The following is a 16,055-nucleotide window of genomic DNA, read 5'->3' on the forward strand; positions in this document are numbered from 1 at the left end:
ATTTAGAGGCACTTCTGGTTATACTTGGTTACTCAGAGCTACGGTTTAATTGTCGAAAAATAAAAATGGAAAAAAAGTTTTCTGAATCAACACTTTCACACAGTCACACAGTGATCTCATTGCAATAACTGTTAAATATACTAGGTTGAATGAATGAAGAACATATCTGTCGCGAATTCTCATTAAAATACAGAAATGTTACACAGTGGGTAGTGTAACATCAATGCCACACAGTAACTTTAATCAATCATTCTTTGTTACAATTGTGTTTACATGCCAGTAGCAATTCAAGAAATCTTATTACATTGTCACTAGTCGACTTATATGCAATATACATGTTTTGAAAGGTTTCATTGCAGATTTGTTTTGAAGTTTTTTTGCTTAGTCGAGCAAAAACATGGACAGCTTAATTTTTCGGATTCGTCATTTATTTTTCTAAACTGATGATGGTCAGTAAACAATTTTTCCACCATCCAGTTTGCCTGCATCACCGCACCGTCATAGTTTTTTTAGTTATCCGTGTCTGCATTTTGCACGGCATCGCTACTTTGTTTTCAAACGCTTGACAATAAAAACACCACATAGGGGATCCAAACTAGCGCTACTCTTAAGCAGGTATTAGACGACGCAAATATTCGCTATTTTTGGTACGATTTTTATTTGCACAAAATAAAATCTGTATTAAAAAATTGCAAATATTTTCTTCGTCTAATACCTGCTTTAGACATATTGTTGTAGCTTTGATAAATATGTGTGTTCTGTTCCACGGAAGATATAGCCACTATTTGCACTGGCAGTGTAAATTAGAGTGAGATGATATAAATGGTGATTATTTTGAGCGAATAAACCAATTATTTTTGCTTCATATGGAAATATCCTGCAATGATGTTTCCCAACAATAAGAGAGGGTTAATCTATTAGTTTTTGTTGATAACTAAAATACTTTTCATTAGGCTATAATTAGCGTTTATTCCGGCATTGATAAATGTTTCAGGCGAGTTTATAGAATGATGCATAAAAGTAATTGAATTATCTAATGCCTCAACATACTCGGAGCGCGTACCTTTTACGTGAGCAAAAACATCAGTTTCACCATGTGTTTTAAATTGCAAGTCAAATTCATGTATTGACTCAGAGAACCACTCACATTTAACGGGTGACAACTAAAAATCTGGAATTTTTCTGGGCTCTTTTACTCCACAACAAGGACGCTTAGAGAGGAATGAGAATATGTATATGAAAGCTCTATCTTTCCTCTCTATTCCAGTATTTTTTTTGGTTTGGTTTATGCATGCTCAGTTCGGTTCAAACAACGAGCATTCCGCAAGTGCATTGTACAGTTCACTATGAACTGCACAACAATTTTGGCAAAAAGTTCTTGGTAAATCATTTTGAAAGCGAAAATCTCCCGGTTTCTATTATGTATGGCTTCCTGCGAAACTCAACTATAATCCGCCAAAAAGGTAGTGGAAGACCGGCTAAAGCAGTGGACAAAAAAGGACTTTTTCTTTTTGTCAAATCATGGTCCAAGCCTAGTGGTTTGGCTATCAATCAAAATATACACCAGAACGAATGTTTGAACAACATTATGATTCCAAAACACCAAACAGATGAAAAGTATGTGTTTTGGCCAGCTAAAATACCATCATATAACGTCAAAAAAAACACAAACGTTTCTAAACAACCACTCGACTCCATTTGTACTTCAAACACGCAACCCAACAAATCCACCTCAGAGTCGTCCAATCGAAGATTTCTTTGGGATTTGAGTTCCTTAGATGCAAAAATACCTGGAGATCAACGAATTGCGAACAGTTGATCGGTAGAATCTAAAGATGCAATCGAAAAGCGGACGCTCTTGTTTTAGTATCATAAGAGAACTTCGTCGGGAGGTCAGTAACGGACCCTTCTCAACTGTTCAATATTTTTTGTATGTTTCTTCACCAGAAAAAAATCAATTTTTTTTTAAGTTCCTCCACCTTTTTTTGACAGCTACAGAAAAAAAATCCAAATTTTTAGTTGTCACCCGTTATAAGATATGGAATTATATTATATTCTACAATGTGTCGGTTTTCATTTCGAGGCATTTTTACTGCGAAAAGGTTAAATAACTATTTCCGAGAAATTTGTTAAATCGAAAATTTAATTTGACTCAGAAAAAGTTTCATGATAACTATGTACAATGAACATGAAACAAGCTCTTTATCTGTTTCACTGCGACTGATATGTTACAAATCATGTTAACTAATTGGTAAACAGAAACATGATCAGTAACAACTGGATGGTTGCATATAAATTTACAAATGATGTTTGTTGCAGCGACCGCTCATGATTTTTTTAATTTGTCGCATAATGCTCACTAACTGTTATTTGTAACAAAACATGTTGCTTGGGTATATACCCTCATATAAATTAGTGGGATGCTTCTGAGTATTACTCCGGTTTTGCAAGTATCCATGTTAGGTTGTACTTTATCAGTTAAGACTGTTTGACAGAGTGAAGTGGAGTAAATTCCTGGCTTTCGAACATTATCCCGATGCCGGAAATGGCCATATTAGATGATATTCGGTCACTTTAGGCTATGGAAGTTCTTGGATTCCAAAATGACGACTGGAGTGTATACTCAGCTTCGGAAATATACATATTAAATAGTATATGACAGTTTTTATCGGTTTTACAGAAACTGTAAGTAGCCATTTTAGATTTCAAAATGATATCTGGAGTTGATTCCCGGTTTTTGAATATTATCCCGAATCCAGGAACTAGGTAATGTATTATTATCGGAACAATTCAGACTATTCTTATGGTAGAAAGATTTTCATTTCACATTTTTACCATTATTATCGCATGAAATCATGAACAAAATACATTTATCAAAACAATCTATAGACCTTCCTATCTGCGCTTGTACTAGTGGTCGATTTCACTAATACAAGTTTTATTTTTGGTTGCAAATAATCAACACGCTGGTGGTAACAAAAAATTTCCTCCTGCCCCGAAATTTTATTCAAGTTGTAAGCCAATTTTTAGTTTTATTTCATCTTTTTACCTTTGTTATTATACTATTACCTTTGTTATTATACTATTACCTTTGTTATTATACTAAACAAAGGTTATAAAATCGCTCGAAAAACGCAAAATAGATCCGAAGACCAGAGGGCCGAGGGGTATATATTCGACTCAGTTCGCCGAACTGAGCAATGTCTGTTCGTGTGTGTGTGTGTATGTGTGTGTGTGTGTATGTATGTTGTCTGTATGTATGTGACGCAAAATACTAACGCACCTTTCTTATAGAGCGCAATATCCGATTTTGATAATTTTATATGCAAATGAAAGCTACTGTGCTCACCCAGAATGCTACCGAGTGGATTTTTGATTATTGGCTTAGATTTTGAGATATTGATCAAAGAGTATTTTTTTACATAGAGTGTTTAACTTGAAACATAAAATAAATCTGTTGAGGGCCAAGTGTTGTATACCAATCGACTCAGTTCGTCTGAATGAACGTTGCCTGTATACATGTGTATGTGTGTATGTACGTTAGTATTTGTAAATATGTTGTTTACATGTGTAGTATATCAAAATCTAACAAAAAAAATTAAAAAAAAATCACACCTTTCACAGAATGCATTATTCGATTCAAGTGTTAACAAGTGCAAATGGAAGCTCCAAACCCTTTTGAAAATCATACTGAGCGAGTTTTTTATTGGTTACTTGAGTTTCAGAATATTTACGAAAGAATTTTTAAACATGGAGTATTTTACTTTTTGGATCATTTCTCTCTCTATCCTTTTTTGTTATATCACTATCTCTCGCTCTCTCTTTTTTTTCAACTACTATTTATCTCTCAGAAGAAACTAAGAGTTAAGACATTTGTGCATAATTTTCATGCTATGGTAGTTCGTTCTAACTGTTGTAAATAAATGAACCTCTTATTTTTAATAGTTTTTTTACTAACAATATTCAATAGATTTCAAAGGAAACTGCAATGCTCCGGTTCTCGTTTACTTGATACACTTCACTTTTGTATAATATAAATATTGTTTTCTAAATTTATTTTAAATTTATTTTAAGGTCAGTGCAAACAGAGTATCCATGTTATCCCGATCCTCGTTTTGGCAGCAAGTTTTATAAAGTTCTGAAAGTGTTACAGATTTTACCATACAGCCTAGGTCTCCAGCAAGATTTACGCTCCCGAGTACACTTTAAACAGTCAAGTCTTGCGAAAAATTTTAATTTTGAAAAAAATGCATTTGAAATAGAATTAATTTAACAATTCTTAACAGCATCTGATGTGTACTGGGAATTGACATTTCAACAGCAGTTATAAATATTTCAATAAAATCTTTTAGCACTTGATTCTCACAGATTTTATCAAAATTTTTGTTGATTTCTTGAAATAAACACACGTATGATTCAAGCATTTTTTTATGGTAACAAAGCATTTTATGCGCTGTAAAGTTCTGAACTATAATTTCTTGAGAGCAAATTTGTAGGACTTTGCTGCAATTCGTAGGAAATCTTCGATGCTAATCCATAATCTATAATTATTGTGTTCTTTTCTGGGTTTTGCGATTTTTGAAAACGAAGCCGTTGTGGTATTGAAAATGTATGTGAGAACCTCATCGAGGTTTGATTCAGTGATGTTATTTGGTTCACCCTCTTTTAAACAATCTTTTGAATATAATTTTCAACGATTTATGGTTTACTGGCATTACAAATTTATATGTAGTAATAGTTAGTATAACGAAGGTTTCTGCACTGCTAGGTGGATGAATTTAGGTTTTTCCACTAAAACAAAGTTTGTTAAAACAGGTAACACTAATGAACTAGGATTCATAAGTGAAATATTTTCCGAAATTGAATATCAACTGATTTTTTGGTTGAAAACAATTCGATTTTATTGAAATATCGTTTTATTTGTATCATGATCAGAACAAAAAATGTATCATGATCGGAGCAGCCATTCTATTTTAGATTCTTTTGAATACAAGGATTATTATAGGTTAGATTATGCCTTAAACTATTCCTTTGCTTCCTTCAGCAAAATTGTTGAAAAATTTAAAAGAAAAAAAAAACTGAATGCTGCGATCTCCTTTCTGTACGTTGGTCACGAGAAAATAGAATTTCGTATGGTACATCCCTGCTCAACATCGGTTTTTTGTCTACAACTTTTTATAACTATAGCTTTCATCAATAACATCTTAGAACATTTTGAATAGCTTTGACAACCACAGACAACATTATAAAGGAAACTGTTTTCTAAGGAGGGGTATTTCACGAAAAACTCTATTTTGTCGTGTCCAACGTACAGACGCAGAGTTTAGCTTTTTTTATTTTAATTTGTCCACAACTTTGCTGAAGGAAAAAATCTGGTATATTGAAAATTAGAAAAAATATTATTTCTATCTAACTGTTAGGAGGATTGATCGAAAAATCGCAAACGTCAGAAGTGAGGCCTTTCTGAATGAAATAAACTTACTGAAGACATTGAGTACATAAAATGAATTAGTCAAATCTAAAACGATCACGATTTTTCCGAATTGAGACTACAGTGCACTGTGAGATTTTCTGAATAAAATCTTTTCACTGGTCATGAAATGGTGGTTGAAAAACGTGCTTTACAAAGAGTACATCGTTATTTTTATATCCCTTTTTGTAGTTTACGACCTTCAAAAAGGGCCTCACTCAAAAATGTACTGTACGACGATTTTGAAATTTCGACCAGAGATTCAGCACGTTATAACGAATCGAATGGTGTACTTAGATCTTTTGGTGCATTTTTTTTATAATATTGGTCTGTGGAAGCACCGTGGTTATTGGATGGTGGACAGTGCAGTTCTGAATTTCACCGTTATGTAACGTTAGTTTGCACGCAATTCTTCATATTGTGACATTTTTTTAACTCGTGATTTCGACTTCCGTGTTTGGTTAATGGACAGCTTAGTATGGAATTCTGCCGTTATATGATGCTAGTGTGAACACAATGCTTCGTATTTTAAACTTAACTTAACTCACGATTCCGACCTCCAAGAAAGTTGCGGCCTTGAGCAAAGTTGTTCAGAATATTAAGGTCTTCTGGACGCTAGACGGTTTTGTTTTTTGACAGTGCAGTTCGGAATTTCACCGTTATGTAACGTTAGTTTGCACGCAATTCTTCATATTGTGACATTTTTTTAACTCGTGATTTCGACTTCCGTGTTTGGTTAATGGACAGCTTAGTATGGAATTCTGCCGTTATATGATGCTAGTGTGAACACAATGCTTCGTATTTTAAACTTAACTTAACTCACGATTCCGACCTCCAAGAAAGTTGCGGCCTTGAGCAAAGTTGTTCAGAATATTAAGGTCTTCTGGACGCTAGACGGTTTTTTGTTCTTTTGTGAGCATCACTTTTGTAATATATCTTTGTTTACTATACGTGTTCACTTGCAAATAAAATTATCCCTATAGTGGAATGATCAGGCACTTGCATCGGCATATTTTTAGTTAAATAAGACATGGTTTATGAAGCCAATTATGTACCTTTCCGGGAATCGAAGACTAAATCTCTTTGGATTATAAACAGTCACTTTCAAGAAACCTTGATCTGCGTTTAAACAATGCACCACAGCTGCACACGAGGTGTACAAAAGCATCACCCTGAACGTGGCCAATGTTTCTTAAATGATATCTGCTTGATCAGTGCCCCGTTACTAGGCTTACATATGTGAGTCATTCCATGTCAAGTGTCCGAGGAAATGCATCGACCATCTCCGATTTCGACCAAAATTTGTGAGTCGATGTATTTTGGGCCGGAACTTATAAGTACAAAGTGTTGTATCGATTGGTGGACCCCTCGGCCAATGGGACTGCCTCCACTTTTTGCGAATTTAGCAAAACACCATTTTTTTATTTTGTGAATATCTCGGGACCCTGAAGTACTACAGGTGATATTGACATATCATTTTAAAGGGTTTTAGATGTAAAATCGAATTACGTGATCAATTTTTTTCTGCAGTGTTGCCAACATTGCATTTTTTTCTATTCAAAACTTAATTTGCAATTTCCTCAAAATACCCCCCATTAGATTTTGATTTTGACCACGCCAATGTGTTTAGCAGACGATTTTACATAGGAATCACTTATCAGCAAAAAACCAAATGTAGCGTTCCAGAGAAACAGCATTTTCAAAATTGCAAGATTTTAGATTTTGTCTACGCACGGCGTGGAGAATTTTCTTTGTTACGCGAAAATGCAACCTTCTATAAAATATTTAATTAAGTACGATTTAGAAGAAGTTAAACTTCCTTCTATATCTATTTGTCTTGTTGAAGTTGGCTCACTCACCGATCACAAAGCGGCACAGATGTCACATAATTTTTTTTCCTGCAGTTACAAGCTCGTAAAAAGTAGGAGGTTGTATCCGAGTCACAACCGCATAACTGACGCAATGCATTGCTGTAAGTGTTTCATTAATGAGTCATGAAGTCTCCAAACGCTTGCTTTGTGCTGCCTCAACAGTGGGGGAATAAAGACACTGAAAACAAGAGCTGTAAAAGCTGTTTCACATTCAGTAAATTGCTAGTATCCAGCTCAGATTCCTGGCTTGAGTTGTCAAAAAATGATAAACCTTCAAGTACTTGTTTATTTGCCTTAAGCTGCCTCAGTAGTGGGGCAATAACGGCAGTCTGACGACACACGCTGAGAAGTGAGAAGAACCGCTCTGTTTCTGAGACATGGTGACCAACCACAGGGAAGCGATTTGTTCGATTTAAAGGCAGCCACAGGCGTAATCCGCTGAAATCCGCTGTTACTGCTGAGTGCTAACATCTGCTGCTACTGCTGTCAACGTTGTGGACGGTCCAGTCAGCCCACCTTCCGACTAATGAATGTAGCTGATTTTACCAAAAACATTCTTTTATAGCCGAAGGTTGCTACGAAATAGGCCACGCCTTTCTGTTTAGTTTTACCATTCTCTAATGTTCTTTAGACGAATTATTCCAAAATTCGCATTTGATTTTCGTATACAGCAAATAAACACCGATGGTGCTCTCACACACGCAGCGATTTTAACCCGTGTCGTGTTGCGGTTTGTAACATCAAGCGATTTCGTTTGCTCGCTGTTGCGTGTTGCATCAGGTTGCAACTGAGCTGCTGGGAGACGACGAAATTCTGTTCATGTTGATTGATTGAATCGATTTCAATTTATAACTGTAAAGTCGAATTAATCACCTTTTCCAAGGCGTTCCAACAGAACAGGACAGTTTGTTGTTCAAAATCGGTTATGTTGATTGCAGTTTTTGTGCTGCTTCAATAGTTGGGGGCATAAGGTAAATAAATAAAGTAAATTTTTTGATCGCGACAGAATTCGATTGCTAGAACCCAGCACACAATGCTTGTGTTATTGCCAAAAAATTATAAACCTTCAATTACTTGTTTATTTGCCTTGAGGAAAAATCGGACGTTATTTTCGTTTTATAAAGCTTGACTTTTTTCAATAGTACAATAGTTCGCATAATCAATCAACAATTTTCTACATTTGGGTGGATGCGTGTACAATTTTCCAATCAACTGCTACAAGAATCAAGGAAATCGGTTGAAAACAAGCCGATTTATAAGCATTTAAAAAGGGACATTTTTCGTCACCTTTTCGTTAATAGTTTTCCTATTTGCATCCCTATGTGGTAGGCTAAAAAAAACGTAGTTCTACGTCAAAAAAAAAACGATAACGAAATACAGTTTTAGTAGAAAATAGATATTCATAGAAAATTTGAAATTGACATAGAATTTTATGAACATGTTAACATTCAATTCAGGTCAATTTAAATATTTTATCAGTATACAGAATCAATCAGAAAAAAATTATCAGTTTCAAGATACCAAAGAACAACGAAGGTACCGTATTTGAAAGTTATATGTCCGTTATCTTCGAAAATAAACTGGGCTAGATTGATGCACAACATAACCCTCAACAATTAATGTTTGCATAGCGTTGTTCAATTACAAGTAAGGTTATGGAAAGTAATATTTTCTTGCAAATGCTAACTCAAAAAAAATTTCAATTGTAAAATATAAATACTAATGTCAAAACTCTAATATCAAGATGAAATGAATTTGGTTTTCCTCTATACCGCCACCGCGGGATGCAACAAGTATTGTAATATTGGACTAAATTCAGTTAGCTAGTAAAATATAACCATCATTACAGCTCGTTTAACTACCTATTCAAAGATTTGTACGGAGCATTTTGGTTTTCTATTGTCTTTTTAATACCCTATATTCAGTTATTTAAACAAATCTGAAAAAGCAGAGTGTAGAGTTCAAAAGTAAACAACGCATTTTGTTGTTCCCGGCGGCGCAGCGTATTTTGCGGCACCCGAAAAATCATATTGAATTCTGATATTTGCTGCTATACGAAACAAGAAGAAAAAGAAAAAGAAGAAGATGACAATTCAAACGGCAATTCGATTGTGTTCCACGCCCCATTGTGCGTCAACAGCGGCAATATAGTTTTCACTTAGCTTGACTGCACAAAAATAAATTTCGAGTTTTTCTGCACTGATAGACGACGAGTAACCAGCGCTCTGTTTATACATTGCTCGGTGCAGTAGTGTTGCCTGTGCCATCATATTCTCCTTCAAAACATCAGTTTTATTAACATTAACATATATATTAACAGCAGAACGTAATACTGTCTGATAGTGGAGGTGGTTACGAACTTTCCGAAAAAGCTTCACCTTCAAGACATCAAAATAGTCTAGGCTCAAGGAAGCTGACATTCGTTGACCTATTGGGACGGGGAGATTCTGTCAATTTTTTTGCCACTACACATATCACAGCCACTACAGGATATCTCAACAGGCAGTTGGTGTCAATTCATGAAGCCTGTGCCAGGCGTGCTCGCATATGATTGGTACATTGTTGGTGAAAATTCGACCTTGAAACTTTTATTCAATTTTCACTGTTTACCAATGGAGTGATAATGAAAATTGAAGAATCACAAAATTGTCCATCATTTTATCAATCCAACGACATATTGACTATTGTGATCCATCATGTGGTTACATCACTATAACCGTTTGAAATCTTTCATTCCGTCGTTACATCTTGGTTTAAGTTTTCGCGGAATGTATCTCGATATAGTGCGGTTAGACGTAGTCCTACGTCAAAAAACGTGCCGTAATTGATTATGTCGCTTTGAAGACAGTAATTTCGATGTTGACTGTCCTCGTGAAAGGAGACCAAAAACCTTTGAAGACACTGAGTTGGAAGAATTGCTCGATGAGTACCCATGGAACTGCTGGCTTCGGTATAAGGAGTTATCCGTCGAGTCATTTCCAAGCGATTTCATGATTTGGGAATGATTAAAAATTGAGCGTCGTTTTATCGCCTGTGAATCACAGTGGCAAAAAAGGAAGGGTTTTCTTCATCGAATCATGCCGGGTGATGAAAAATGGACCCATTACAGCAACCAAAAACGAAAGGAAAGTCTTGGGGACTGCCCAGTGCCCGGTCATGCTTCTACGTCATCGACTCGGCAGAATGTAAACGCTGTGAAAGTTATTTTTCCTGTGGTGGCATCAGCTATTGTAGTATATCCCCATTGCTATACGCGCCGTATAGGATTAGTAGCCACCCACTATTGATCGAGTGTTAATTAGCCACCTTCCAAGGATTTGCAGACCAAATTTCATTGAGTTGTTTAAAATTTTGAATCTGCTCATTTACAGTGCACCACAGCTGCATAACAGATGTTCCGAGGTTCCACTTTCCATACCATAAAAGCGACATTTATCATCTTCCACCCGACCAATGATCTTTAAATGATATTTACTTGGACAGTGCCCAGCTGTAGATCCTGTGTATGTACAAAGACCTCTAAGAGCTTGTTAATATATTTTTCATTAATTATTACCCTTTTGACTGGTAACTTTGACAGCTATCCAATTGGCTATTACCTGTTGTTCTTTCCAGTAATTAAGTTTCATTTTTATTGTACAATTTGAGATTCCGCAAAAGAATTCTGGTTCAACAAATTGCGAGTCAAAACCTTGTTAAGCCAGATCGTCTGCCTTTTCATTACATTCACTGCCGCTGTGCCCTGGAACCCAGAACAAATTGACAGAATTCATAAGGCACAATCTACGCAGTGAAAAACACACTCCCAGACGATTATTGACGCTTGGAATATAGTTGACCAATTTTCCATTGCCATTGATATCTGTGCTCCAGGACCAAAGATTCCCGTGCCAGTTTTTGAACCGAATTTTTGAATTTTTGAGCCATTCGTGAAGAATATCGTTCAATCCTGACCAACCATGTAAATTCCGCACTTCCAGTCGAAACGCTTTGTTTCACGTACATTGTTGGGAATATCAAAGTTATTCAGTCAATCTTCGTTTATACTCATCTCTGGTCCTCTTCATAGCATTGCAGAGAACTCGGATGACCAATTTCAAATTTCTACTTCAATTGATGCGATTAGGCCGAGCTTTACGCGAAAAAAAAAACCGTAATACGAGCAGAGGGGAAAAAGGATTTTGCGGCATGACAGCGCTTGGCTTCATACTGCCGAAGGCGTTAAAACTTACATAAAATCACTCAAATTGGAGGTCCTACCACACCTACCATATTACCCAGTTATTGTATTCTTTTGTTTTGTTTTTTTTTTTCGAACTAAAGTTGCATTTTAATTTGAGAAAAAAACAGCGAGAAATTGAATTACCAATCATAGAGTTGATAAACTATCTAACGAAGTTGAGAAAAAGAATAAACTTCACCAAATTATAGTTACTCTCGCATTATGTAGCTGAGAACATATGCTACCGTTTTGTATGGCCCGTTTACTATGTACGACAAGTAGATGCAAAAAACAAAACTAGAAAAAGTTTATGCTCTATCGTAAGCATTCCTCGAATTTCCGCGGGCTTAAGTTTTTCTGAAAAGTTTAAACGACATGATGAAGAGTTAATTGCATTTTCGACTAGTAAGATTACCAACCGCCTGCAGATTGTAGGTTATTATTACTGAATTCGCGTTCACTTGACTACAATATAGTACAGTACTTGAAAATAACAGTTGACGAAAGGTACATGTATAATTATTGAACTTTTATTCAAATTGAGTAGCTATACAGCCTGTGTGCATTCAGTATGCCAGAAATGCGTTAAAATTTTCTGCAGCAGTGATATAAATTATAATAATGAGTACAATTTCCTTCAGTTTGTTTACATGTGCCTTTCTCTTCCTTTTTCCTAATTGCGATTGCACACGGGCTGTATAGTTAGCGTATTGTCATGCATGAAACCATCTTCGGGTGGAAGATGATAATGCATGAAACCAGTTACTATACTATGAAGTTGTACAAATGTTGAACAAGTTCTTTAACGATTCTAAAACAGCTCTCCGGCCAGGAAAAGCTACAAAAAAAGCAGAAAGGTTTTCATGTCTGGATAGGTTCTTCGAAATTTATGTGCAGATGCTTACAAATTTTAATATAAAAAAAACTGTTGAGAATAACGACAAAAATATGAAGGAAGTAATTGCTATTGTGACCGACTCTGGACTAGAAAGAAAATCGTCTACGTTTATTCAATCCAAAGGGCATAAAAACTAATTGATCGCTTTTTTTCCCCATCAAACTGATGCTAATACGTAAAATCTTACAAGTAATTGTCGCTTGCAGGTAATATTTCGTGAAGTACCTAAACTTCTTTGCACGATCAGCTTGTGCAACGTTATCAGGTACGTAACACCAGAATTAATCGTAGGCAGGTGAATTCCCTAAACAAACTGACAACATTTTTCTGTTTGTTTCAGTATTCAAGATTTAAAACAATTCACAGACAAGATTACAATAGGTAGCCGGATAGATTTGTGTTTTTCAATTAACAATTATAATAAACTATGCTCGTCGAGCTTCGTAGCCGCAAGGTTACAGAGTCCGCTTTGACAAGCGAATGGTGATAGGTTCGAAACTTAGTAAAACCAAACCATTCGTTCACAAAAAGGACTTTAAGTATGGGTTTATTCTCAGGCTCTTCCACACAAAATCTTCTCTCCAGATTTAATAACCTCTCGTCTAAAGCTTCGATAATATCATAGACTATAGCACGTCTACGCTGTTAGAGTGAAAGCTTGCAGGAGGATATGATAGAATCGATAAGGAAGTAAGTAGGTTACTAAATCTGAATGAGAATACAAAAAGTACTGTAACTTCCCTCCAGACTTAATAACCACCGATCTAAAGCTTCGATAATATCATAGACTATAGCACGTTATATGCTTTTAGAGTGATAGCCTGCAGGAGGATATGATAAGGTCGATAAGGAAGGTAGTAGGTTATTAAGTCTGAAGGAGAAGACAAAATGCACTATAACACGGAGCAGGTTACTTCACAATAAGTAGCACTGCAAAATGGTGAAAAAACAGAAATGTGCAAACAGCAAAAACGTCCGGACAATGCCACAATAAATCAAACAACTACTGGTCGCAGTGGGGTCCACACAAAAAAAAAGCTATGCTCAAACTTAAATTAAGTAGAAATGAGGCTCTTCATGGCAAACCTGAGGCTCTTCATTTTGCAATAGCGCCTCTGTCAGTGCTCAGATTTGTTATCTTTTGTCAGCGTTTTGTCATTTAGAAACACTTCTGTTTTGTCTGTTCCGCAATTTCAATCTAACTCTGAGGAGAAAAACTCTAAAGAAAGGTTTGCCAAAACCATAGTTAAAGAAGCTGTGAAAATTTAAACCTAGACAATAAAATGTAACTGTCCTATTAAATATTGAAAGTGCCGTGTTCATTTCACATATTTTTTATTGATATATCATTGTAATAGCTCAGTTCTTATTAATTTTTACTTGGTTGGCCCATTTACTTTTCCCCAGAAATAATGATAAATCAAAACAACATTTTTATCTCTATAACACTAGCACTTTAAATAATTACCACAAACAGCGGCCAAGTACTGATGCACAACCCTCCGGTCGGGTTTGATCTCAATGGAAAACTTTGTTTCTGGCATTGTTTTTCGAAGCTTGCTCACTGCTTCTTTCGTGGTTAAAAATGCTGGAGTCGAGAGAAGCCGCAAACCACAGATTACCACTGCGAACACACTTCCTTCAATAAAACACAAATTGTATGTCCAATTTCCTTTTTCTGCCTTCGGTTGCGGTTGGAAATTGTTTTCCGCGCAATTTGAAGAAGCACGTGACAAAACCGCACTTGATCAACGGCCAGCTCTCCAATCGCTTGTTTATATTTTTTGGTTTATACTTTTATCACAATTGCTCATTCATAGAGCTTTTCCAATCACAGTAATTTCCCACCTTCTTCCACCAAACAAAGTTGCTTTCACTTCTTTTAGAACGCACAGGGATACACTAACTGAAGCGACGGAAGTCGTTCAGACACGGTGTTAGGTGTTCGCGTTGATGCTTCTCGGACACCGGGCTTCTGGCGAATGATGATAATCGGACTCCCTCCAGCTGACTATACGTGCTTCTACGGCAGCCGCGAGCTATTCACCACAGCAACAATTGCTACCGCCGCGCCGCGCCGCCCTCGAGGGGGTGGTGGGTTCAGCTTAGCTCGCGAAAATAAAAGGTGAATTACCGCGATAACCAATGCCCCGCGAATACGCGGAGCGCACAATGGTGTAGCGTATCGCGTCTTCGGCTTTTGTCACCGTCCACTTAGCGGACGATTAATCGTGCTAATGATAGTTTCGACTATTGAGGACAGGAGCTACACACAGCCTGACTGGAGGCATCTAGGGGAACAAGTTTGATGGTGATTGATTTCTGTTGCTGTTTTACTGGTTCTAGAGTAGTACCGCAGGAAGTTGGCGAAAATTTATGTTCGGAATTGCATTTACGTGCTGCTCGGAAGGTATTCGTTGTCTATACTGACGGAACCCTTCTGTAAGTTTTGGATAGCAGTCTGCGGAGTGATAGTACAGATATAAGAGATGAAACGGAGAACACAAATTTTACAAGTTTTTCACTTATTCCAACTCTGAGTATTTTGAACTACGTCAGGTATTCGTCAGATGTTCTTAAAATATAAAATTGTTTACGAAGCAACAGGTTGCGTTCCTTCAAACTTTTATAAATAAACTGGCTAATGATATCAATCAACTGCAGTTTGAGAACACTCGGTGATTTTTAGTTCAGATCAGAAACAAAATATTTGTACCTGTTAATTGTAAACGAAAACACAATTCTGTTTGCTTAAATCATAGACTCGCAGTTTTCGGGCAATACAATTCGCTGATAAGTGTGAAATTAGTTCATGTAACTATTCGAAAAATTATATAAAAATATAATCTCAAATCATATTGGAAACAAAGTAGAATTTTCGGTAGTTCCACCAACATCTGTTGGATTATAATTGGCCTCTACCGCAAACAAATATTCACCACAAGGAAACTTACCTTAAGCGAACGACGCATCGTAATGTCCTCAATGCTGGAAATGTGATAATTAGGCACAATTCACCCATCTCCGCCGGCTCTCTGGTTTGGTCTATTGCCGTAGCCAGGGTTCGACATGTGATACTGAGATGGTGTCACCGATCGGTCTAAATGGGCAGATTTCGATTTTACTCAGTTGTAAAGTTTGCCTATATACACACGCTATCCAGTTTCTCTTGGATATAACTCGAGGACGTCGTATTGAGTGTGGAAGTTGATTGTTGGCAATTTTTTTGGCATGTGTCCTCGAAGCAAATATTTCTAAAATGTTTATTATTGAGATTAGTAGCGTTAGTTTATGTTTATGTTTATAGAGACTAGTAACATCACATGTTTTTTTTAGTACATTAGAAGGTTGATGAATGATTAAAGAATTGCATAGAATAACAATTCTGGAAGTAGTACACCTTTGAGAGAACAGAAAATTTTCTACATGATAACGTTCCTGTTCAATGGTAGTAAGTATAATACCAAGAAATGCATGTACACAAACTGTGATTTTAACGACACTGAAAGTATCGTCTAAAACACTCGACGCCATAATACAAACAATTCATAAACGTGATCGGCACCTTTCAATAGAGCCCTGCTTAATTAAAAC

The 16,055-nt window shown here is 36.3% G+C and overlaps 1 protein-coding gene across 1 annotated transcript in view; it reads right to left on the reverse strand.

The window, feature by feature from the left end:
- Positions 1 to 14,453, reverse strand: part of LOC129730379 (facilitated trehalose transporter Tret1-like) — a 30,281-nt gene extending 15,828 nt beyond the window's left edge. Inside the window, exon 1 of the mRNA XM_055689665.1 lies at positions 13,930 to 14,453. Within this exon, the coding sequence (XP_055545640.1) occupies positions 13,930 to 14,005 (76 nt within the window). The 5' untranslated portion in view covers positions 14,006 to 14,453. The remainder of the gene's footprint in view (positions 1 to 13,929) is intronic.
- Between the last annotated feature and the right edge of the window lie 1,602 nt (positions 14,454 to 16,055).

This window comes from Wyeomyia smithii, chromosome 3, assembly GCF_029784165.1.
Source record: "Wyeomyia smithii strain HCP4-BCI-WySm-NY-G18 chromosome 3, ASM2978416v1, whole genome shotgun sequence".
Lineage (NCBI taxonomy): Eukaryota > Metazoa > Arthropoda > Insecta > Diptera > Culicidae > Wyeomyia > Wyeomyia smithii.